Source organism: Protopterus annectens, chromosome 1.part0, assembly GCF_019279795.1.
Source record: "Protopterus annectens isolate FY-2018-M chromosome 1.part0, PAN1.0, whole genome shotgun sequence".
NCBI lineage: Eukaryota > Metazoa > Chordata > Ceratodontiformes > Protopteridae > Protopterus > Protopterus annectens.
The window spans coordinates 117,116,254-117,140,527 of NC_056725.1; the positions used below are offsets into that span (position 1 = coordinate 117,116,254).

The 24,274-nt window shown below is 40.2% G+C and overlaps 1 protein-coding gene across 1 annotated transcript in view; it reads left to right on the forward strand.

Annotated features, from left to right (window-relative positions):
• Positions 1-238: 238 nt before the first annotated feature.
• AKAP12 (A-kinase anchoring protein 12) overlaps positions 239-24,274 on the forward strand; it is a 1,210,996-nt gene continuing 1,186,960 nt past the window's right edge. The window contains exon 1 of the mRNA XM_044087834.1: positions 239-475. Coding sequence (XP_043943769.1) covers positions 359-475 — 117 coding nt within the window. The 5' untranslated portion in view covers positions 239-358. The remainder of the gene's footprint in view (positions 476-24,274) is intronic.

Here is a 24,274-nt window from a genome sequence, read left to right on the forward strand (position 1 = left end):
AAAGCTGATCTGTAGTTTTAATACAAAGGGAGGTACACTGATATCTGCATGTGCTCGACGCTAAATAACTGTTGCATTCTTGCGAGGAGGTGCAAAAAGGGAAGGTCATCTGCTCTGCCTTGGACATGTTCTTATCATTTTGTTGATGCTGCAAGGCGTGTCCAGTGGTGGTGGGTCCATGTGATACAGAGAGGGGAGGTGATTTGTAAGTTCGCAGAGCGCTCATTGCATTCAATTGGACTGTTATCTGCGTTTGCTGGGGACGGAGCAGACTTGTTTGGATATTTGTGCTTATTCATCTGTACTTTTCTTATTGAGAAATACTGTTTGTAATAAAAGAGAGGAGAAAGATAAAGGGATGGGTATAGGAACCTCTGCAGAGCAGGCGGCTAGCCAAAGCAAAGATGATGGTGCGAATGGAGAACAGCAAGACCAGACAATGCATGAAAGTCAAGGGGACTCAACAGATCCCAAGGTGAGGTTCAAAAAGAGAGCGGTCAACCATTGGGAAAGTATTTCAGAATTTCTGGTCTCCCCATCCCAAAAAGCTACACTTTATTTTAGGTTTCACATCTTGCGGCAAAGGTGGTGACAGTGCAGTTGGTCCTAAATGTGCATATCTCTTTCACTGGAGTGTATCTGAGGAGTGAATAATTGTCAATCAAAGTATGTCTTGTACATATAAAGTGGCTGACGTGAATTGGACACTGTGTCCCTGGAGAAGTGCTTAAGTAACCTGCACTAGCTTTGCAGGTCCAACGCCGCAGTGCCATAAATTGCTGATGTTGCGACGTTGTTGATTAATCAGCAGATGCTCTGCTGCTATCTGTGGTGCTAACTGGCGTTCAAAAAGAAAGAGAAAAAAAAAATGTAAAAGTTGTTAAGTTTTGTTAAACAGCTGAAACAAAACACGTGGCTTTAATAGTGTGTTAGTGTTAATTCTGATCACGTGATTATATTCAACCCCTGTATTTGAAGAGGTACACCGCATTTGTGTAGATTTAGGATGCGCAGTTGTTGTTTATCCCCATAACCGCGCGCACACGCCCACAGGTGCACCTTTGATGCTGATAGTCTTGCTACGTTGTTTTATAAGTGCTGGTGTTACTACTGGTCCAGTTTTACTTCACACTTACCATTTTCTCAAGATGGTGAGTATTTAATTTGCTAGAAAGGTAGGGTGTTGAAAACATGCTTGATAATAACTTAGTTGGTCTTCTCTGAATGCTATTAAGTGTAAGCTTCTGGCTGTCCTTGAGTCGGCTACCAAACAACCCCCCCCCCAAAAAAAAAAATTAAACTAACACTTCTGTTGCTTTTATTAGACTGAGAAACTGAAAGTTGCTGCTTATGGCGTAATTTATTCCAGGAACTTGATTTTTTTTTGGGGGGGGGGGGGGTTAAAGTGACATTACTGAGCTCTTGGTGTGTTTTGCCTGCGTTTCAGATCCGGGATTGGTTGGGCATTGTTCCAATTGCAAGATATCGACATCATTGTTGATGCGTGAGTGAGGAATTTGCTGACGGCTTGTGATTATCTCGATGCAAACTTATATTATGCAGTTTAAAATTCCCATCATAGTGTAGCAGGTTTTCTACACGCAACACATCCTAGTTTAGCTGAAAATATGTTTTTGTGAGTATGGAGTGTGTTGCTGTCAAGTTTTCAAAACTCTGTTTGAATAAGGCCAACAGAACGCTGATTGATGTTGTCGTTTTTTTTTTTTTGGGGGGGGGGGGTATATAAAAGCAATATATATTAATATAAATTGTTTACTAGGCCTTTTCTATTTGGCGGTTTGTGGGGGGTATGGGAGCATATAATTAGTACTGTCCTAGCTAGCAGTTCTATAATTCCACTGTCTTATGACATTTTTCGTTTTTTAACTTTTTAGGTCCTCCCTCCCACTTCATGTGTCATATACAGATGCTTTTTTTAAAAAAATCTGATAGCAGTAATAGACAATGGGGGTGAAAATTTCTCCAGTTGCTGCCTACTTGTAATTGGATTTTATTGTCTAGCTATGTATATAAGCTAGTTTTCCCTTAAACCTGTTATTGTGCATTTCTAGTTAAACTGTTCCCACCCCATTGTTTACAAACCCCATTTCTGCCTTGTATTGCGTTGTAAGTCAAATTCTGGCACCAGAAACATCACCTTACTAAAATTCTACTTTTGTATGGTGGTGCCTGAATTGCAAGCATTATTGTCATAATTCTTAATCTAACTTTTATACCTGAATTGCAAGCATTATTGTCATAATTCTTAATCTAACTTTTATACTTTTCTCTGCCTAGCACAGAAGTGTATTTCATAACGGACTTTTGGATTGTTCCTTAACTACATTGTGGATAAAAGCAGAGCTGTTAGGCTCAGTAGCAACTTATAAAATTAGCGTAGCTAACAGCTGGGGAAACATAGCGGTTGAAAGGTATGTGGTGGTATTATAGTTTGAGAAAAGATGTTTAGTATTTTTGGTAGCTTGTTGTATATCTTCATGGTTGTTGGTATGGAATATGCAAGACTCCAGATGCTGAATAATTTGATTTTAAAGCAAAGTATTTGCTGCTATTACTTGCTGTTGTCTTACGTCTGCATACTTTAACTTTAAGTATACTTAAGGGCCTGTCACATGAGCCATGTTAACATTCCTGAATGGAGTGTACACTGCCTGTACATACATATCAGCCATTGTAGTGGTGCGTCACATCTGTTTTGATGTGTCTGGATTTTTAGTCTAGATTGTGGTTATAGCTGCTTGTTTTGTATACTCTTATCTTGAATGTTCATTAGATTATTGATGAGATCATTTAGATGGTTGATAGTCTGAGGAAGATTCTTTTGATTTTATTTTTCACTTATTTAAAACCTGTTTCACTCTATCAATGGGTGTGGATCGATGCCTGCATTCATCATTAACTTCCAGTGCCCCATCTGAGGCAATTAAAGTGTGGCCCCATTTTGAGCTTTACAGGTTTTTCCTGTACAACATGGGCAAGCTTCTGCTATGTTGCTACCTGCTGTGTAGTAACATTTTCAAATGGAGGCTGTGCCGATGTTTCTTTAGCAGACATAGTTTAGGTATGATTCTGTTGCACTTATCTTGCTGGAACCTGTGTCCTACAACTTGGAGGAGGAATCTGGGGGAAAAATCCTGGGTTTCTCAAAGCATAAGTATAATATAGTATAGACTAGTCTGTCTTGAAACTTCTGAGTAGTGTGCTGCTGTTTTCAATTGCACACATTTTATTGCTTTTTATGTATATCTTGACCCGTTTCCTGCTTTTTAGTAGGAAGCCCTGGCCATCAAAGGAGAGATGCTTCTAGTAAGTGAAGCATTGATAGATGATGCTGGTTATGCAGGTAGGCTTTTGTTGGCACACCTTCTTGCAGCCTTGAATCAAAATGGCGCTTTCTGAGTTGGTGGATATAAAAAGTTCACACCCCTGTTAAAATGCCAGGTTTTTGTGATATAAAAAAATGAGACCACAGTAAATCATTTCAAAACTTTTCCCACCTTTAATGTGACCTATAACCTGTACAATTCAATTGAAAAACAAATCTGTTTGGGGGGGGGGGTAAAATAAAGTATAATATGTTGGTTGCATAAGTGTGAACGCCATTAAACTAATACTGTTGTGTGTGCACACCCTTAAAACTAATACTTTGAATGCTTTAATTAAATCAAAAGGTGCTTCAACAGTCTTTGGATACATACCTGTTATCAGGACTGATTAACACCCAAATAAAGTTCAGCTGTCCTAGTATGCTTTTCCTGACATTTACACTCTTGAATGTTACAGAAGCCCTGGTTTGCAGAGAGCTTGCAAAGCATCAAAGGGATCTCATATTTGAAAGGTATCATTCAGGAGAAGGGTACAAAAACATTTCCACAGCATTGGATATACCATGGAACACAGTGAAGACCAGTCATCAAAAATGTAGAAAATATGGGACAACAGTGACATGGCAAATAACTGGACATCCTCCAAAACTGATGAAAAGACAAGATGAAAATTGGTCAGGGAGGCTGCCAAGAGACCTAAAGCAATACTCAAGCAGCTGCAGAAATTTCTGGCAAGTACTGGTTGTGTACTACATGTGATGACAATCTCTCCCGTATTCTCCATATGTCTGGACTATGGGGTAAGATTGCAAGACAAAGCCTTTTTTTTTTTTTAACAGAAAAACATCCAAGCCCAGTTAAAATTTGCAAAACAATGCATCAATTCTCCCAAAAGCATGTAGGAAAATGTGTTATGGTCTTGAGACCAAGGTTGAACTTTCTGGCCACAATTCCAAAATGCAAGTTTGGCACAAACTACAATTCACATCACTAAAAGAACACCACCCCCACAGTGAAGCATGGTGGTGGCAGTATCCTGCTTTGGGGTTATACTAGGGGTGCAATTTGATGTATTTTGCAAATTTTGGCTGGGCCTGGATGTTTTTCTATGTAAGAAAAAGCTTCCGTCTTGCAACCCTACCCCATAGTCCAGGCATATGGAGATTACGGGAGATTGTCACCATGAAGTACACAACCAGCACTTGTCAGAAATTCCTGTAGAGTGTTGCTGTAGGTCTCTTGGCAGCCTCCTTGACCAGTTTTCATTTTGTCTTTTCATCAGTTATGGATGGGCGTCCAGTACTTTGCCATGTCACTGTTGTCCCATATTTTCTACACTTTTTGGTCTTCACTGTGTTCCATGGAATATCCAATGCTGTGGAAATTTTTTTTGTACCCTTCTCCTGACTTATGCAAAGCATCAAAGGGATCTCATTGTTGAAAGGTAAGCTCTCTGCGAACCATGGCTTTTGCTGTAACAGGCAACTGAGTAAATGTCAGAAAAACCCTACTAGGACAACTGAACTTTTGGGGTTAATCAGAGTCTCTAATTTATGGCAGCTGTGTACCCACGAAGACCGAGTGCTATAATTAAATCAAAAGGTGCTTCAGAAAAGTATTTGTTTAAGGGTGTGCACACTTATGTAGCCAGCATATTGTACATTTTTTATTTCTTATATTTTTTTCACTAAAAGATTTTCAATTGAATTGTACAGGTTATAGGTCACATTTAAGGTGGGAAAAGTTTTGAAATGATTTATTGTGGTCTTTTTTTTATCACAAAAATCTGGCACTTTAGTAGGGGTGTGTAAACTTTTTATATGTGCTGTATGTCCAAGCTGTGCATTTTGAAACCCATGTGGCTGTTCATTTATCCTGTTGCTTTAGCTAATCCTGCAGCAGGGAAGTGATGTTACTGGGCAAAGTAAAGAAAGTGCTACTGAAGTAATTGGCTGATTGAAATTTCAGAAGGAATATTTTCCAAGACTTTCAGTAGGTTTTTAAAGTATTTTTGAGATTTTCCACCGCTGCCTGCTGACCATCAGGTCCTCCGCATTTGGACTTGGACCCATTTGTTCCACAGGGTAGGAGTCCTGCCAGATCTCCTAGGGCTACAGCTGCCCTGGGGGAGGTACTGTTATACAGACAGTTATCAGGGAGTTAGTGCCATTATGGCACGAGTCCTTCCACTTGTGACATGGAAACCTGCATCTCTGCAAGGAACCACCACATCCCTGCAGGCTCCTCCATATGTGCCTAACCAGGGCTAACATCACTGGCTTGGCTTATCAGATGTGTGCCTTCTCTGGGTCTGGCTCCCACTCATGACTCCTCTTTTTTCTCACTGGGTGAGTCTAGCTTATCTAATACAGCAGAGCAGTGGGTGTAGCTGAAATGAGGCCACTGACCCTCCCTTGGGATAGCTACATCATCCTTGCCTTTGCTGTCAAGTTCTGGAGTCAGTACTTGAACTCTGGTCACCTTGTCCTTGGGGCTGGATTCATCTATGCTGCCAGTGCAGGCTAATTTTAGGTATAATAGAATCCTTTTGCAACTGTTTACAGTGGATTAGTGTGAATTATTGATCGTACTTGTGAAAGTTTTACATGTTTAAATGGTATGGCTACTTTCTTGATGTGGTTATAGATGAGAATTCAGATGAAACATTTAGGGAGAGTAGTTTAAAATTCTAGCAGATTGTTTCCCTTTTGCTAATGGGCTCTGTTTAGCAACAGGATTATCATGTAAAGGAATAAACATGAAAACCTGCTTGCAGCTGTTCTTGCCACTGGCTTATTAAAAGTCATTCTGTTAATGTTGGTTTAGTAATGCTCTTAATTTCTGTTGCACTGTAATTTTTTTTTTCCTTGATACTAACTATATTCTTTAAAATCCTAACAAATGTTTTATATTTCCCTGCTGTTTTCTTCCTTCACAGGCTGCTGCTTGCTTGTCTGTATCAAAAAATCCTGTAATGTTCAAGTGTACATAGTGTCGTGTAATCGTACACACCATACCTAGGCCATCTTTCAGAAAAAAAATTACTGATTTATAACTGTAGGTGTTTGAAGGGGGGATCTTTAAATTGTTTTAGCAGTCGTCCACATAGTTAAGTGATCAGAAAGTAGGTACTAGGCTGTCTGCCTGAAGGCATTTATAAGCCTAGCTGGAATGTGTTGGCTTTCGCCGCCCCCCTTAGACTAGTTCCCTGTGCCTCTGTCCAGCAGAGACATTGAAGTGATCCCTGGGGTAAACTTTCTGTTTCCCATCCACTCGTCAAGGTTCCTCTTGAAGAGGGTTAGTGAGGAGTTCTGCCTAATGTAGATTGGAATCTTGTTCAGAGCATGGAATCTTGTTCAGAGCATGGGTAGTCTCTGGGGCAGGGATCTAAACCTCACCACAACAATAAATAGGACGTGCTGGAGCGTGTGGCTCGAGGGGATATGATTTTCTTTAGGTCGAGCATGTCCATCAATTCTGGGTTGGACATGGCCTTGTATGTCACTGATCAGCTCCGAGTAGGCGGTATGCAACCAAGTACAGCTGGAGTTCCTTCAGTCGATCTGCATAGGGCATCTGCTTGAGGCCAGTGATCCTCTTGGTGAGGTACTTCTGTGGTGAGGTACATCCCAAATGGGGCGTTTTACTCTATGATGGGTCTGTTGAGTGATGCATAAAGGGGCCCAATGAAAGGATTTTCTAACCACTTTGGCAATGTGATTATCAAAGGAGAGGTTACTATCTACTTGGGTCCCCAGATCCCTTATTACGTCTTCTGTATTTAGGGGGCTACCACCTATGTAATAGTTTTTTGGGTACTTTGTTTTTCTCCAAAGAGGATGACTATGCCCTTTTTGGTATTTAGCTTGAGGCCATGGTTTTGACACAAGGTATCAATGTCAGTGAGACCCTTTTGGAGGATGTCTGTGTCAGCCGGAGCGTCAATTATAGCCCCTAGTTTGCAGTAGTCTGCGAACTTGGGTCAGCCATAGTCCTCCAGTGCTTGCCTGTACCTCTGAAGTATATGCCGAACAGGAGGGGTCCTAGGACTGAGCCCTGGGGAACACCACTTCTAACCAGTTTAGAGTCAGACCTAGCTCCCGCAACTCTTATGTGGGTTCTGTCCATGAGCCAGTTGGCAACCCATCTCATGATGTAGGGGTTTATGTTCAGGCTGGTGAGCTTGTCTATAATACCCGAGTGGGGAATGGTGTCTTAAGGGCTTTGCGAGGTCTAGGTAGGCTGTGTGGACCACATTTCCCTTGTCTCTAGCCTTGGTAATTGTCCACCAGGTTTAGGAGGCATGATCTGCCCTTAAAGCCGAACTGGGTAGGGTCCAGTGTTGGGAGGTTCCCAATGTCACTGTTAATGAGATATGATGATGCGCTCCATAGCTTTGCAGGCCAAGCTAGTCAGGCTTATAGGGCGATAGTTCCTGGGGTCCGTTGTGGCTCCACCTTTGTGGAGCGGAATAACCGTTGCTATACGCCACTCGTGAGCCCATAGCCTGTGGAGAGGCTGAGTTTTTAAACAGTGTGTTTAGGTGAGGGGTTAGTTCATCTTTGAGCTCATGTAGGACGCAGCCTGGGACACTGTCCGGTCCCATTGATGCTGTGTTTTGGCTTTGGAGAGGGCTGTTTTAACCGGAGTGTCTGATTTCAGGGGCACTACATTCTTCTGGTATAGTTATGGGCCCTTTTGGGGGTGAGAGGGGGGCGAAGTTTGCACTGAACCTGTCTGCCAGGATGTTGGCTATATTGGTTGGTTTAGTGTATTGTGCCATTCTGCACCAACTCGGAGCAGATCTGAGAATTGCCACTTAGATTCTTGACATAGCTAAAGAATGCCTTGTGGTTATCTTTGGAGTCCATGGCAATTTTTCTTTCGAAACTCGCCTTGGACGATTTTATGAAGGGAATGTAGTTTCTTGCTGATACTGATCAAGCATGTCTTCCATTCTTGGGATTTTACTCTCTTCTGTACTAGTTTCCTTCTATTGTATAGCTTGTTTTGGCAGGGGTCCACCAGACTGGCTTCCTTTTCTTGGAAGAGTGAGTCTTGGGTTTTGTTTGGGATAGCACGATCCATGTATTCATGTAGGTGCCCGTAGAGTGCATTAGTAAAAGATTTTGCAGCTTGGACAGCATTGTCATGTAGCATGGGGGCTTTGAAACTTCCCACCTTGGTCTTTAGTAATGTGAAGTTTGCTTTTGAAAAGTTTTTCACAGTGGTTTCTTTGGTTGGGGGTGGTGGCTGAATGTGGATATGCAGAGTGATTAGTTTATGGTCATATCTAACCGAGGGGTTGACGTCTGGTAGTTTATGGTCGTATCTAACCTACGAGGGGTTGACGTCTGGTGTGGAACACCGGTCACACATATTGGTGATGACCAGGTCAAATATGTTGTCACCTCTGGTGGGGGTGTTGACCAGTTGATCCAGGGCATTTGAGTTGATATATTATAGGAAATATTGGGCAAGGGAGTTTGTGCTTGAGTAGTTCTCCCAGTTAATGTTTGGGTAATTGAAATCACCCAATATCAGGGTGTTTGGTAGAACCTTTGTTTCCCAGTGTCCACAGGAATGTGGAGTGAGGGTCCTGGGACATGGGTGATCTGTAGCAAGCTATAATTTGAATAGCAGTTTTGCCCATTGTTAGTTGCACGTGGATGTCTGAAGCATCCTGCTGCTCCACTAACCTGGAGGTGTGGGTATCCTTTGACTATGGATACTCCCCCACCTTTTGTATTTCGGTCTGGGTTTTGTGGCCGAAATATATGGTATGAGTTGTAGGCTGGTAGCGCTGGGGCTGCTCTCTGGAGCCTTAAACCAGGTTTCTGTTACTGCACATATCTATTTTTTTCCATACTGAGGAGTGCCTTGAGTGTGTGCATTTTGAGGTTTAGACTTCTGGCATTGAGTAACATTATCCTCAGCTTTTTGTTACTTGTGCTATTTATGGTGGTGGGTTTCTGCACTATGGGGTTGGCAAGAGCCTTGGCCAGTATTCGAAAGCCTAAGGGTGACCGGTGCAAGCCGTCTCTAGCAAAGCAGCGTGGCTTGTTGAGCATGTCATCTCAGGCTGACAGACACTGGATCCCCTTTGAATGACACCAGAAGCTTAGCCAATTGTTGAAATTGATTTTTTTTCTCTATACCTTGGTATCATTCTTGGTGAGAGCATGATGCTACTCTGGGTCGGGGTCATACTGGCCTGGGCTATGTGATCAGAGCTTTCCTCTGTCTCTCTTCATGTAGTCCATGGAGGTACGGCTCAAGTCATTCACACCAACATGGACAATGACAGTCATATTTGTACTTGTTCTGGAGTGACCCGAGTGCATGGGTTATGTGGCAGATCCTGGCACCCGACAGGCAGCAAACAGTAACCTCCTTGTTCAGCCTAGTGAGTGGGGACATAATTTCTTGGTAAAAAGGAGTCCAGATGTCAGTCTTGACACTTTTTTGTACAGAGCAAGAATTGTATTAATTTTGCTCCAAAGCATACATTTTGAGCCAGAGAGAGCAGACTAGATATAGTGGGTGGGTAAAATAACTAAGTACTGTGAGATGTCAAATTGTAGTTTGTCACCTAAGACACATTTTACTGAGCAGTCAAACACCTTGTTTGGTATACTGAGCACATAGTATTTCTCTCTCATATTAAAAAAACACAAGCTTTCATGTTCCCCTTTACAATTGTGTAACTGACACATTGGGAAGACATAATTTGTGTGAGGCTAGGCATGGCGAGTGTGAACAGAACAGTTTTATCTTAGATGAGGAAGACTGTTTGCATTCCGTAGGAGCTATAGCTGGGTAATGTTGAAATGCATAAAAGTTGTTGCTATTTAAGATTGTTCTTCTGTGGGGTGTTTTTTTTTTGGGGGGGGGTCTCATTCCCATCACCAGGGTTGCATTAAACAATGACTTGTAAAATTTGGGAGCTGCAAGAGACGCATTTAAAAAAAAAAAAAAAAAAAAATTATCCCACAAAAAATCTGTTGTGGTGAGCTTTCAGTTTTGTCAAGACCTAAATTGCTATATCATCTTAACAATGGATATCAAGGTTTGTCTATTGTGCCTTGCTTTTGAGGTGAATTTCTTGTCTGTGTTGATACATAAGCTTGGTTTTGATCATTGAGCCCATTCATAATTCGTCATAGTGCATTTACCTTTACCTGCTCCCATGTACTACAGTAGAGGAAAAATGCAAGTGTTGAGTATTACCACTTCAAAGGCTGTAACGCACACATTTGGTCAACTGTAGAAGTGTGGAGGGAAGTGCAGTCCTATTGAGCACTTCAGCTAGCTGTATGTTTTTAAATGTCTCTGCACTTCCTCCCCCTCTGGTGGCTGCTGACTACTTAATGCTCTAGTGCGAGAGTAGAGCTTAAAAGCTTGTGTAACCTTCTGACATCTGAAAGGTGCTTAAGGTTTTGTCAACAGCCCTCTGTTCACAAGTGCATTGTGCACTAAGGATTTTAATCCTGATTTGGTAATGCTTGATTGAAATTCTGTGTAAGACTACCTTGTCACTGGCTGCTGTGGAACTGTGGTGGATCACTAGCTGAAATGATCATGTGCAGTAACAAAACCAGAGATGTTTCTCTTATTACAGTTCTATTTAAAAAAAAAAAAAAAACTTGGTGCACAGCCTCTGTCAAAGGGCGGTTTGTTTTGAGTGGGAATTTCCATGTTCTAGATTGGAGAGGCACAATAATCTGATATTTGTGACTTCTTCTTTGTAATTTTTTAGGGTAGTGAGGTATTTGGAATATTTGAATACTTATTACAAAAGGTAGACCTTGTTTAGGTCTGATTTTAACTTAACAGTAACTTTTGTATATTTTTGTATTTTGTGGGTTCTTCAGCCTTACAGCAGAATTGTGATGGTTTTAATTTCTTTCAGTTGATTACCCCTTTTGTCCTTAAACATCTGATTACAGTTAGGTTAATTTTTGGATAGCTTAGCAGTTAATTGATTTGTATAGAGCTGTATAATTCACCTAAAAACATACATCTTCAGCAGCACTTTAAGACAACCAAAAGTGATGTTCCTTACGTTAATGTGTTGGATAGCGGTGATAAGGGCCATGTTTGGTCGCCTGATGTATGTTGCATACATCTTTCTGTTTTGTGTACAACTTGTATAAATTTGTTTACCTTGAGTGGGCTATGTTTTATCCACTAGGCAAGTGTGATAAGCAGCAGCAGTATGGTGTTACTCTTCCTTCCCCCTTCTGGGTGCTGGGTAGTTTCATGGCCTCCAGTCTACCATCTCTTTGCGGTTCAGGAGCTAAACATGAAACTCTAGCAACTGGTAGAAGCTGCAGAGGTTTTATATGAGACTTGGTACTGATCTCAGTGAGATGTGCAGTCTTCCTGAAACATAACCAGAATGAACTGGATTCCTTTTAAAAACACTAAGAAACATAGTTGTTTGAGACTGGACAACCTAATGTATTTGTAATACATTGGGGCAACTTTTGTGACTTGGTTGATTTTAATGAAAGTCTTATCTAACTGGTTTAATACAGTTGGTGGTTTGTGCACACTAATATAGTTTGACAACCAACATAAAAGATGAGGGTGCTAGGCAGGGCATTCAGAGAGTGTCCAAGCTAGTAGTTCACTTGAGTTCTGTAGTCATGGCCACAAGTGTCCGATTTAATCTGTGGTAACAAGCACACCATACTTGTGAACACTCACATAAGATGTACTTCAAAACTTCACAACCCATAGTTGAAGAAGTAGCGGCTACTAAGCTCCACAAAAATGTGCCTAAATTTTGAAGGGGGGAGGATTTCTACATTAACTGTGATATGGATCTACATACAGTAATAGAAAAGGAAACAAACCATAGTTCTATTACTATTTTTTCATGCAGTAAACGTCTTGTATGTGTTCTTCAAAATTGCATAAGTTGCTTAATTTCTGCCTTAAACAATTTCTCAAGGAGGAATGAAATTTTATTTCTACAAAATTTTGCTCCTTACTTTTCTGAAGATCCCACCTCCAGTTCTTTTATTCCCTTTTACAATATTCAGTACCTCAGTTATGGTTTATTTTTTATCTTGATTTTCCATTTTGTAGTAACTGCTTTTTGTTTGGCAGCCAGTAATACATTTTCTGCCTTACTGTGTCTAAGCAATTTATATTTTGGCTGAAAAGAATAATTTTGTTAGTTGCAGCCATTTGCTCCCCTAGCATTTCTGATGCAGTACTATGTAGGGAATTTTTAGTCTTGACAACTTGTTACATCCCCCCCCCCCCCCGAAAAATGTTCCCAGTTGCATCTCTTTCCCATCACACCTCCAGCATGTGCTATCTAAAGTCTTTTTGTGGTATACAAATCCTATGCAGACAGTTCTGTGCAAAAAATCATAAACAGTCTGAACTTTGCATACTTGGAAGCCATCAGATGCCCTACCACTGTTTCTTTGTAAATTCTTTCCAGCTACGGTTTACAACCTTTTTTTAACTTCTGATTTGATTTTTGTATGCATACTACTAATTTCTTAACAGTAATGACTGTTCTAGACTCGCCTGAAAACTCAACATGAGCTGGTCTTTCACTTAGTCCTAGCCCTTTCTGTTTGCCTATATACTCTTATGAGTACCTTGTAGGGAGGGCAATCTCTAACCTGCTTTCCAAACTTCTGCTTCACATCACCCCCCCCCCCCTGTTATTTGCTCACAATGCATTGGTTCATTTTCTCTAGTAAATTCCAGCCCATCTTCCTATCACTCTACTTGCAGTAATCGCTGATGGTAAAGTCTCCTCTTCATTCCTGTGTTGGCTTAGTTTTAAGATGCTTTTAGCTACCTTGTGAATATAGTCTGTATAGTTATTTTACTTGGGGCCTGCCTCCTAAATTCTATTCTCTCTATTCCTTGACCCCCAACCCAATTTCATCATTTCTGCCCCTTTAAGTATGCGAGCCTCTGTTGCCCTTTCCTCCTGAGTTATTTCAGCTCTTTATCCACTACTTCTCTGGCTGCTAAGAATACACTTGACCTGTATATAAATCTAAAGGGACTTGACAGTTTTACTGCTTGTATCTTGCTATCCATATTCCATAATGAGCTTCCAGCTACTGCATTTTTACATTCTTCTTAGTTTGTCTCGCCTATCAATGGTTTTATTTAATAGAATCCTTTTCAATCCATATACCTAAGCATTTCATCTTCTGTCCTATAAATATAGGCATTGCTGAGCCAGTTTGTGTGAGTATGGAGTCTGTAGCCTTTTGCGGCCTGAAAAAAATTGAAACAGTCTTGAAATGTTCAGCACCAAAATGCCCTTTTTCTACATATATCAAGTGCAAAGTATCACCTGCCAATTATTTTTTTTTTTCAAACAGCTTTATTGAATTATCAATTGACATAGGCAAAGTTATATTTGTATAAAAGTAATCAAATTATATTAACAAATATTATTCTTGACATATTGCTATATATCATAACCTAAGCAACATTACATAAATTATTCAATTCCTCCCTTTTTTTAAACAAACATCTTTAAGCCATCACTTACAACACATTTACATAAATGAAAACAAAACCACAGACGCAATCCTAGTTGCAAGCATTTTTACATCAAAACCATACTGACACAATCCCAGTTGCAAACATTATACATCACTTATAATTTACCCAATCTTTCTCACTCTAACATTACATAGCTCATTTAAGCCCTGCCTCCTTTTAAATGTCATTCCTCCTTTGCATGTATTGTTCCCACAATCACATTCTCCTATGTAGTTTGCCCCTACCCTTTTCTAAAGATCTCAATTCAAGTTGTTTTATCTGTTACTGTATTCACTACTTCTGGTGTAGTTTGTTTAGATTTGGATTTCCATATTCTAGTAATTCCGGCCTTACCACGTCTAGGCAATTCTCATTCTGTATCGTAGCTCAGAAAAATCCTCTCACTTGTCAGACCAATCTGCCCACCCTGCATTAACGACCAGACATCACGCAGGGAATCCTTAGTCTGTCAACTCACTTCACTCCCAGCAAATATGTTCTCAGTTACCTCTTTCTTCCCCTTCACACCTCCAACATTTGCTGTCCGCCTGAGGAAAAATTCTCTGGAGTCTACTTGGGGTATAAAAATGCATCCATGTAAACCCAGGTAAAAATCCTAAATCTTCTAGATTTTCTTGTATGTTTGGGAGACTTGCATATTGTTTATTTGTGAATTGCTGTTCCAATCTCTCTTCCCAGTCCTTTGTAACCTTCTCTGATTCTTAGTTGTGCAATATTTTATATGCTCTACTAATCCATTTTTAATGGCAGCTTTTGTTCTAGATTAAAACTGTTCCAGTGCTGGCCATTTGTTTTAGGATCCTCCTATTTCTTTCTCTTTGCCTATGATCTGATATCGGTCTCTGATAGACTGCAGGTTAGAGATTGCCTTCCCTAAGTAAATTCTTCTTGTCTTCCCATTCTGTCATTCCCCTCTCACCTGCCAAGTATTTTCTTGATTTTTAATGTACCAGTTTTATATCCTTGAATTTGTGAGCCCCTTATTTTCTTTGCTAATGGTTGTAAATATAAGGGGAAGATAAATCCTGCCTGGTTCCTCTGTCCACCTTAATTCTTTCCTCAGATCCTTCATATTACCTTGGGTAGTATGTTTGTTCTCTGAAATAACATTGCCGTACCCACCAACAATAGACTTTTTTTTTTTTTTTTGCTTCCCTCTGGATTACCATTGTTCTGTTAGTGTGCGTGTCCCCACCACCAAACCCATGTTCATCATATCTCAACTTTGGCAACAGCTTTGCCATTCTGTTAGCTAGTATAGATATTTTAGTTCTGGTTTTACAATTGAACTGGGTCTACATGAAGCTGATACAGGCACCATAGCTTTTTCCTAAGATGCTGGTATGATGTGTTCTATTCTATTAAAGCCTTCCAGATCTGTATCATAGTCTTCCCTCCGGACTTGCTCAGGAAATGCCATCTGTGGTTTGAAGACATTAATTTTTATTTCATTCCTTTCCATATTGGCCACTAATTATAAAGCCTTTACCTTCCTCTAATCTTGGCATAGCAAAGTCTTCCATAAATTTCCAATTCTGCCTCTTCTTTGTCCCCCCCCCCCCACATTTTTTTTACTTTTGACAACAATTTATTCTACTTTGTTGCCTAAGTTGTGATAGACTTTTTGTGCTGTGAGGTAATCAAAAAAAAAAAAAAAAAAAAAAAAAAAAAAAACTTGGTTTAGGGCACCTTTCTATACTCCTACGTATTTTCCAAATACATCTTTAGTCGCCCTTTAGCACTGGGCAGTTGCTGTTCCTCTTATTCTGTGATTATCCCCATTCTTTAACTTTTTAATAACCTTCAAATGGATTCACATTGCTACTTTTCAGCATCTTTCTCTCATTTCTACCATATTTTTAAACTCCATTTCATTTTATCCCACTCACTATCCCTTTGGAAGAAATGTTGGTCTTCTGTAATTGCTCAAATTTCCACTCCCCATTCCTTAAATTCCTCTACTTTTAATGTAAGGTTAGGAAATTGCCAGTGCTGTATTTGTACTTCATAGGTCTTCATTAGTGCATGATGTGAAAGTTACCGAATGTGTTCCAAAACATTTCATTTAAATGCACATTTCAGTGAAGTGTAATCTCTTCAGTCTAGCACAGTTTATCTTGGGGAATGGTAAATTGAGTTCCTGCTACTGAATTTGCATCTTCTACTAGGGCGGAAAGTATAATTAATCCTGGGGGAGGATTACTGATGGATTGCAACCATGTGCGCAGCTAAAAAAATATAGTACCATACAGGTCTTTACAGTATTAAATTCAAATTAGGGTTGTCAGTACTGAAGTGGAAGAAGGGGCTGGGGGAGTATACTGGCTTGACTTTAAAATGATGGAAATGAGACCAATCTGTTGCCCCCTGAATGAGAGAATATGTAGTGTTATCCAAGATGAGGCTTTGCCTATAAATATTTTAATAGGTCATTTTGGGGCCAGTCTGTGGTGGCTTCTTTGAACTGTCATGAGACTAGTTCTCGTTCTCATCCTATGACCAATTCACCTTCTCTATGATGGTAAATATTTTGTCAGATCAGCCCTACTTGATGAAGCTTGAGAATGCTAGGAATTGTACTGCTAGTCTTCTCTTTAGTTAGTTCTGTGTACCGTAGATGTTTCTAAAGCAGAAATCCAAATCTTAATGTCCTTTACAGCTCCAGGCAGCAGTAGCTGCATGTTTTGCTTTTTAAAGAAACGTGACAGGGTTAGAGCTGCATCGTGCTAGATAGTATAATAAGGCATTAACCTGAAAGATTATATATTCACCTGTGAATTTTGTTAACTTGGCTTTTGGTAAAAGGTTCATAACTTGTAAGTACTGGGTTGAGTTTTTTTGTTCTGGGCAACTTGCAGATAAAATGGTCTAATTTGTTTTTCTAGTTGTCTGCTCAAGGTATAGACTGAAACAGACTAAAGCCCTGGCAACCTGAGTTTGATTAGCTGCTCAGGGCTTGCCAGGTGGCAGGGAGGATGGGTGTGTCTATCCTTGGTGTGAGGGTGCATGCTTCCGAGGACAGACCTCAATAATGGTGCAAACTAGGAAATCAGAAGCTCTCCAGGTTCCAATGTCTCGGTGGGCTGAGGAGGCTTGCACCCCTCGCCATGTCTGTGGCAGGTGTGATCTCACAGGCCATACTTCATGGCTTGTCCAGCCTACTCGCAAAGTGTCAGGCAGGAGAAGGGGTAGGGCTTAGAAAAGTCCTGCTGCAGGAAGTTACCTCTGCCCCGTACTGCTCTGCCAATGATGCTCTTTTTGGTGCGAGTCCTATGCGGACAAACCTGCAACTGTGATACCACTTAATGGGAAGAAAGAAATGAGATTGAAGGACAACAACCAAACGGGAGATGGTCAGCTGGGGGGGGGGTGTATTTGCCTGTTGATTTACTTTGAAGATTAACTTGGCCTGAAGCACTTTGGGTACTTATAGCACACAGTAATTTTAATAATAATCCTTATTTCATTTCAGTTGCTGACTTGAACTTAGATCTTGGGCCCAATCTATATTTCTAATGCTAATTAGTGACTGTGATTAAAGTATCCTTTAATGGTTGACATTATACAAGTTTATGTAGCTTCCTTTTTGTGTTTTTCGTAGTGTAAGCTGTCTTGGCTGTGACCAGATCTGTTCCCTCCCCACCCCCACCAGCATGCACATAATTCTGTTGTAGTACTCTCTCAAATTGTTACGGGGATCTTTATGGACTGCCTGTGACTGTAGATCTCTGAAAGCAGAACTGCCTAGTCTAATTCCAGGTTCTTGACCCAGACTAAACTGTCTGAAACAAATGCATACCTACTGGTGGTAATTTTTTCATTTAGCAACCTTTTTGACAAATTCTAGTGTATCAAAAAAAAAAAAAAAAACTTCAGATGTCCTTTTCAGCTGTGCCAGGTGTCAACTCGCATTAGAGAACAGCACCATGCTGCCTGTTTTTATTTTTAACTGGCTTTCAATGTTTCTGAAGTTTTCCTCCAAAATTTACTTTGCTCATATGGTTTGCCTCTGATTTGGTTTTCAGGTCCGCTATTCTTCTTATTAAAGTGATAAATGTTTAATCAGATAGCTACTCCCTCCAGTTGTCTTTAGGTGCAATTTCTTTAGAGAGAAAGGGGGGGGGTCTCTAGTTTATTGCTTGTAGATAGTTGGGCTCCCTGTTAATGTTGAAACGGGGGGGGGGGGGGCAGAAAATGCAAGAGAGAGAGTGAATCTTTCTCATTACTCTTCTGCTAAATTTCTCTCCTGCAGGGGGGCAAGCCAAGCAAGCCCCTTCACCCACCTTGATGAGATGGTTAAGCCCCCCCCCCCCCACCCAATGAAATGATATGCAAAGTCCTAGATCACCATACCTCAGAGAAAAGGGAATATTCGGAGAAATGCCCATCTTGGACTGGTGTGTGTGTTTAAGTCTCTGTTTCTGGACTCACTCTGGTGGGTCCCAACATTTCAAATGGTTACCAGATAGCTATGCAGCATTGTTTTATTCTTAGCAACTTAGAGACAAGCTAAAGAACTCTCTCTTCATGCCCATTCAATGAATATGGAGAAGACCACTCCAAAGAATCAAAAGTATGTAAACATGGCTTCTAACTTCTGTGTCAAAATCTGACCTGTTTGAAATGCTTTGGAGGCGCTCATTTATTAAAGTGCAGCATCTGTGCTTCTTTCAAACATCTAAAAATAAAGATGTAAGGAATTGCTTAGAAATGGAGAAGCTGAAGTCCACCACTGTCTTCAGACAGCTAGGGGCTCTCCTTTTCCTGGTGTTTCCTCACCATGGTGTAGAGTTGCAAAATATGGGCTTCTGTTGGTCTGATTTACATCCCTCAAAGTAAATGGAACAGGATACCTCCTGATTTAAGTATATTGAAAAAGGCTTAAATTCCTAGACCTTGCCCTAGTAGTATTACTTCTGTCAGCTCAGAACCAGAACAGAGGACTCCTGGATCCAATTTGGCTAGGTCAGTGTGGTCCAAGCATCCAATCTCTATTGTGCAGGATTACTCTAAGATGTAACATGCTTTTCCTTCAGTGCAGCAAGTGGCCTCTGTTCTCCACTAATAATTTGGAGTGAATTGAGCAGCATTGCTTCCTCCTCTTCTGCTGTGTTTTCCTGATTTATGTTCCCTAGCTCCTGGTCCCTGTTGAACTTGTGTTCAGCCTGTATGCTCCTTCAGTACTTTTGTCCTGTCCATTAGGAGAGGAGTTGAGATGCCAACTGTCATGATACTTGCCTTCCTTACATAGAATTGTAGAGGGGTGGATGGGTTTTAGAACCAGACCCATTTTCTGTAGTCTTGCTTTTCTTATTCAGTGCAGGGAGCTCTGATAGAACAGCTACAACCTCTAATGCTCTGTGGACAGAGAAGGTCCATGGTTTGTATTGTAAACGCAATAACTCTGCTTTATCACAAAGTTTTTCTTCAGGCACGTGCTCCATATTTTCTTACACAGGCAGTGAATACTTTGCCACGTTTTGATATACACTCTCAAAAGCAAGGGAAGTATTGTTTTTTTTACCTTTCTCTGAGGGTAGTGGTACCACATGGTAAAAAAAAGTTCCTTTTGTAGGCTCTAGAACTGTTGAACTCCTCAAGCCCCATTTTCCAAAGATCGGTCTTGCAGCTGTTGCTGAACTCAGACCAACTTGCAACTGTCAGCAAGACGCAAGTCCATAAGTAGATGGGAGTGACGCATGCTGTTCTGTTTGCGTATGTCGTACCTCTAATGAGGCCTGAAATCAGTGTTCCCAGTTTTGAAGGACATGACTTGTGAAAGAGTCCACTGCTGCTCCCTTTCAGATTATACACAGTGTTTTTCTTGATTTGAGGAATTTTTCACTTCCTACCCCTAGTCATAAAGGATTTGTTTCAAATTAACCTTCAGCTTGTTGAGCTGGATACATTCGGGCACTTGGCATTTGAATAGAGTCATGTAAACATTTTGAAGGGTAGTATGAGCATCTTCTAGTATATCCACAGATGGAACAGACGTTCCTGTACTTTCTAGACATATAGTAGAAACCACTTTATCAGCACTATACTTGATGAAAGGTCTTAAGCAGGCAACCCACTTTTGATTGCCACAGGAACCAGACACTAAGGTTGTGGTATTTCCTAAGAGTCCGTTTCGCATTTCGTTGTACCAAGTTTTTCTGGTATTGGCAGTCATATTCCTAGTGTATCAGTTGTTTTTCCACCGTTGTTGTGGCATGCATGCACGTGTGTATTTTTGAATGGCAGGACTCGATATATGAAAACCTGTTCAGGTGCTTTTGAGTCGGACAACACAGGTATCCTGTCTTTCAGCTCTTGTGAAAATCCAGTCCCCTTAGCAGATTCCAGTGAAGTGTCATTGGACAACATAATCTCTCCTTGTTCCTGAGTAATAAGTGTCCACTTTATGGCATTCATCATTCTCCAGCTACTTAATGACCTTCTGAAGATTTCTAGAAACAGTCTTCTGTGTGAAGTGCATGTGGTTTAACAATATTTTTCCTGGTTAACAAGTGTTTTTAGTTTGTTATAAGTTTGACATTTTCTGTAGAGTGCATATTGCTGTGTGTAACCTTGGGATTTTGAGTGAAATTAATATTCTCTGTTATGAAGTCAACTTGGGCACTAATTCCATGAATTTGAGGATGGGGTTAATTCTTCATGTAGTAATTCTGTTGGTTTCATTTGTATAAATGTATGATTGTCTGTGTAGTAAGTGATGATTTGATAAAGATGCTTCTTACAATTCCTAAGTCTTTTTGGTTTATATGATGTACAGTAATATGTGAAGTAAAATGTTAGTGTGGCTACTTTTATATGAATGTAAATTTGCCTATGTCATGAGTGATTCAGTTAAGGTGTTTGGGGGGGTGGGGCTGTAAGCCTAAAGTCATAATTTTGTAGGGCAGCAGCTGTTTATACATTTTAATTTGGATTTATTTACCAGTACTTCAAATTTCTGTGCTTCTGGCGGTCAGAACTTTATATAAAAAAAAAAAAGAACAAAGTACTTCAGAGATTGAAACGCTCTCTCTCTTGTGGGTAGTATGCCTAGGAAGGGGCTCACAGATTGGATTGAAAGCTTTATTTTGTACACCAGGTATATGTAGTGAGGGTGGATGAGAGAGGTCAAGCGTACTCTCCAGAAAAGCTTACTCTCCAGAATTCAGGATGTTTTGATAATTGCCTATTAGAAGTTGATCATTGGGAGACTTCATGCAGCTGCAAGTATACTGCTTGTATGCCCTTCTGAGGTCGAGTTTTGAGCACTGTCTTGCAATTGCTAGGAGACTGCCCTTGCAGTAAGGCGTATGGATGGTGCCAAACTGGAGCACATGCTTTCCTTGTGAAAATGTGTTAGTTAATGCACCATTACTTTTTAATCATTCGCAGATGAGCGCACACACACATTTGAAATAAAGGCGATACCCATAAAGAGAGCAGATTTTCTGTAGTAAAGAAAATGGACATGTCCTGTGTTACCTTACTGTCTGAGTGCCTACAAGTGCAGGTCTTTCCCAGCACATACTTGTCAATTGAATAGACTATGGGCATGAACTACTGATACGTGGAGCTTCAGAATGCTGTAATTGGTTAATATCCCCTTGAGTATAATAAGGAGATAAGAAAACATGTCCATTTGGAAATTGTTCCTTTACAAGCAGGTATAAATGTCAATCCTTTTTGCAAAACCGCAATTTCATCCTAAGTTAGTGGGTGATCAGACAAATTGAATACAGTCAGAAAATCTCTACCTGTTTTACTGCCTCAACTGGCAGATTGTGTGAACTTTCTCTGTAGGTGGTCTTGGCTTAACTACTCAATTTTATCGACATGTATTTCAGAAATATAGATGCTCTGTTTAAGCATGTGTGAGTTAGGAAATGACCGTTTTGAATTCACTGACCTAGATATCCGACATACTATAAGAAAGGAAAACGTGACCAAGTACAATTATAAGTGGATATGTAATTTTAGAGTTGGTAAAAGCCAAAGGTTAAATGGCATGGTTAGTAAACCCATTCTGATGTCAAGGGAATGCAGAAATGGCATCTGATCACAAAGGGAAGTTTTTGATGTTGGTAAAACGTTTTACTAGCAAAAGCTGTGTAAAGCCTTGTGAATTGAAATTGTTTAATTTGTATTTTATTAAACATTTGACTCTTGTTTCTGGGAGACCATTTGTTTTTGATTTGCGTTTGTAGAGTTACAGGTTTTGTGAAGAAATAAGCAAGAAGGATTGGTTTTGAGAAGATGTCTCCTATAGCAAGAGACAAGTCACCTGGGACCAGCCAATAGGCTGAGTTTGTCTGTTGTACTCGTAGCCAGCCTTGGGCATAGGCCAACTAGGGCACCACTTTAGTAGGGGCACTTTTCCAGTATTTATTTGGTGTAGGTAGACCAGGATGGGGGCACTGGGTGGTGTGGTGGAGGGTGCCGTGGTGCCCTAAGGCCGCTCCTGGTTGTACTAATCCATTAGTATAATGCAAGGGTTTAAGGACTTCAATTTGAGAGCACTTACTGGCACTGTTAAGTGTTAAGATACTGAACTGTGTAACAACGGTGAAAATGACTGAAAACTATTTTTGGTAAAAAGAATTCAAGTGAACTGAGTTAACAAAGGAAAATATAAAAACATTTTTAGTAAAGCAGGCATAGTGGGGGATAATTCAGTAAGATGGTATCTCATTGGCATTTAAAAGTGTAGAGCAAAGGAATGCTGCTGCTTTCGACTACAGCTGATGCCTACAGTGCCCAAATAAGTTGCATAGGCTTCTGGGATTCCACATCCTCCCTCTCGGCTCAATTCCTTTTGTCTTGCTAACTGTGACCATGTCTTGGCTTGTGGTACATCACATTTCATGTACATAATGATTGAAAGAGTGTTTATTTTTACTTTTTTCAGTGTAGCTAGCCTTTCTGTTTCTAATAGACCATGTCCTAGAGCCAACTATTCTGACACTTCAAAGCCAAAATGAGTGTTTTTAAAGGGTACAAGCCCACAGTTTAATCTGTTCTGTTACATGTGCAACCAATTACTGAAGTATACAAGGTTGAGTAAAAGATGCTTCATATAACATATGGATTAAATAAGAATGCACCCTCCTTTAGTGCAAGTCAGAAAAGTGTTGAACATACAACTTTTTTACTCTAGTTTTCTGAAATTTCTTAAATTACCGCATAGCTGTATTGACTTCTGTTGTCTAAAAGGATAATTGATGCTGCCAGTTAAGTATGTTCTACTTTTGAATACATTTACAAAGTTAGGAACAGTGGGGAGCAAGTAAAATTCTATACATGAGCTCACCGTGTGCCTTGAAAGAAAATTTGTTTTTCAGGAGAAAAAAAAAATTCATTCACTCTTACTAGTGTTGTTCAAGAGTATATCTGTAATCTGGTTAGATGTTACTCAACCTATTTCAAGAATTTTATTTTTCTGACCTGTTTTGCCACCCAGGCAGAGTTTTAAGTATTCTTTTTTTTCCTCAAAAGGCCGTACTTATTTGCTTTTATTTTGTGACATTTCACAACAGACATAACTGTCCATTTGCACTCTCTTACTACTGTATATCTGTGTGATGTTCTCTCAAATATTGTGCAGCATTGTCATTCAACAGGTGTGTGTGTGTGTGTGTGTGTGTGTGTGTGTGTGTGTGTGTGTGTGTATGTGTGTGTGTGTGTGTGTGTGTGTGTATATATATACATATATATATATATATATATATATATATATATATATATATATATATATATATATATATATATATATATATGTGTGTGTATATACACACATTTTTATATATATATGCGTGTAGCTCATATAAACAGACAACTGGTGCCAGAGCCATGGCCTCAAGCTAAATGCCAAAAAGTGTATAGTCATCCCCTTTGGCAAAAAAAGTGCCCACAAATTACCACATAGGTAGTAATCCATTAAGTACAGAAGAAGTAATCCATTAAGTACAGAAGAAGTAATTAGGGACCTGGGGACCCAAGTTGATGCCACCTAATCATGAAGGGATTCACATCTAGATCAGGGGAGGTCATTGTGCCTCTTTACTCATCCCTCAGGCCGTAATTGAGTACAATGCCCCTTTTGGGATGTACCTTACCAGACACCTGCAGCAACTAGAAAGACCCCAAAAGTACCTCACCAAGAGGATCAAAGGGCTCAGACAGATGCCATATGCTGCCCGGTTAAAAACTCCAGCTCTACTCCGTGGCATACCGCCTGTTCAGAGGCGATCTGTGCCTGATGTATAAAGCTATGTCCAACCCAGAATTAATGGACATGCTGCACCTCAGAACATCCAAATCCCATCGAGCTACGCGCTCGAGAGACTTGAACCTCAGCACTGAAATAAATAGGACAT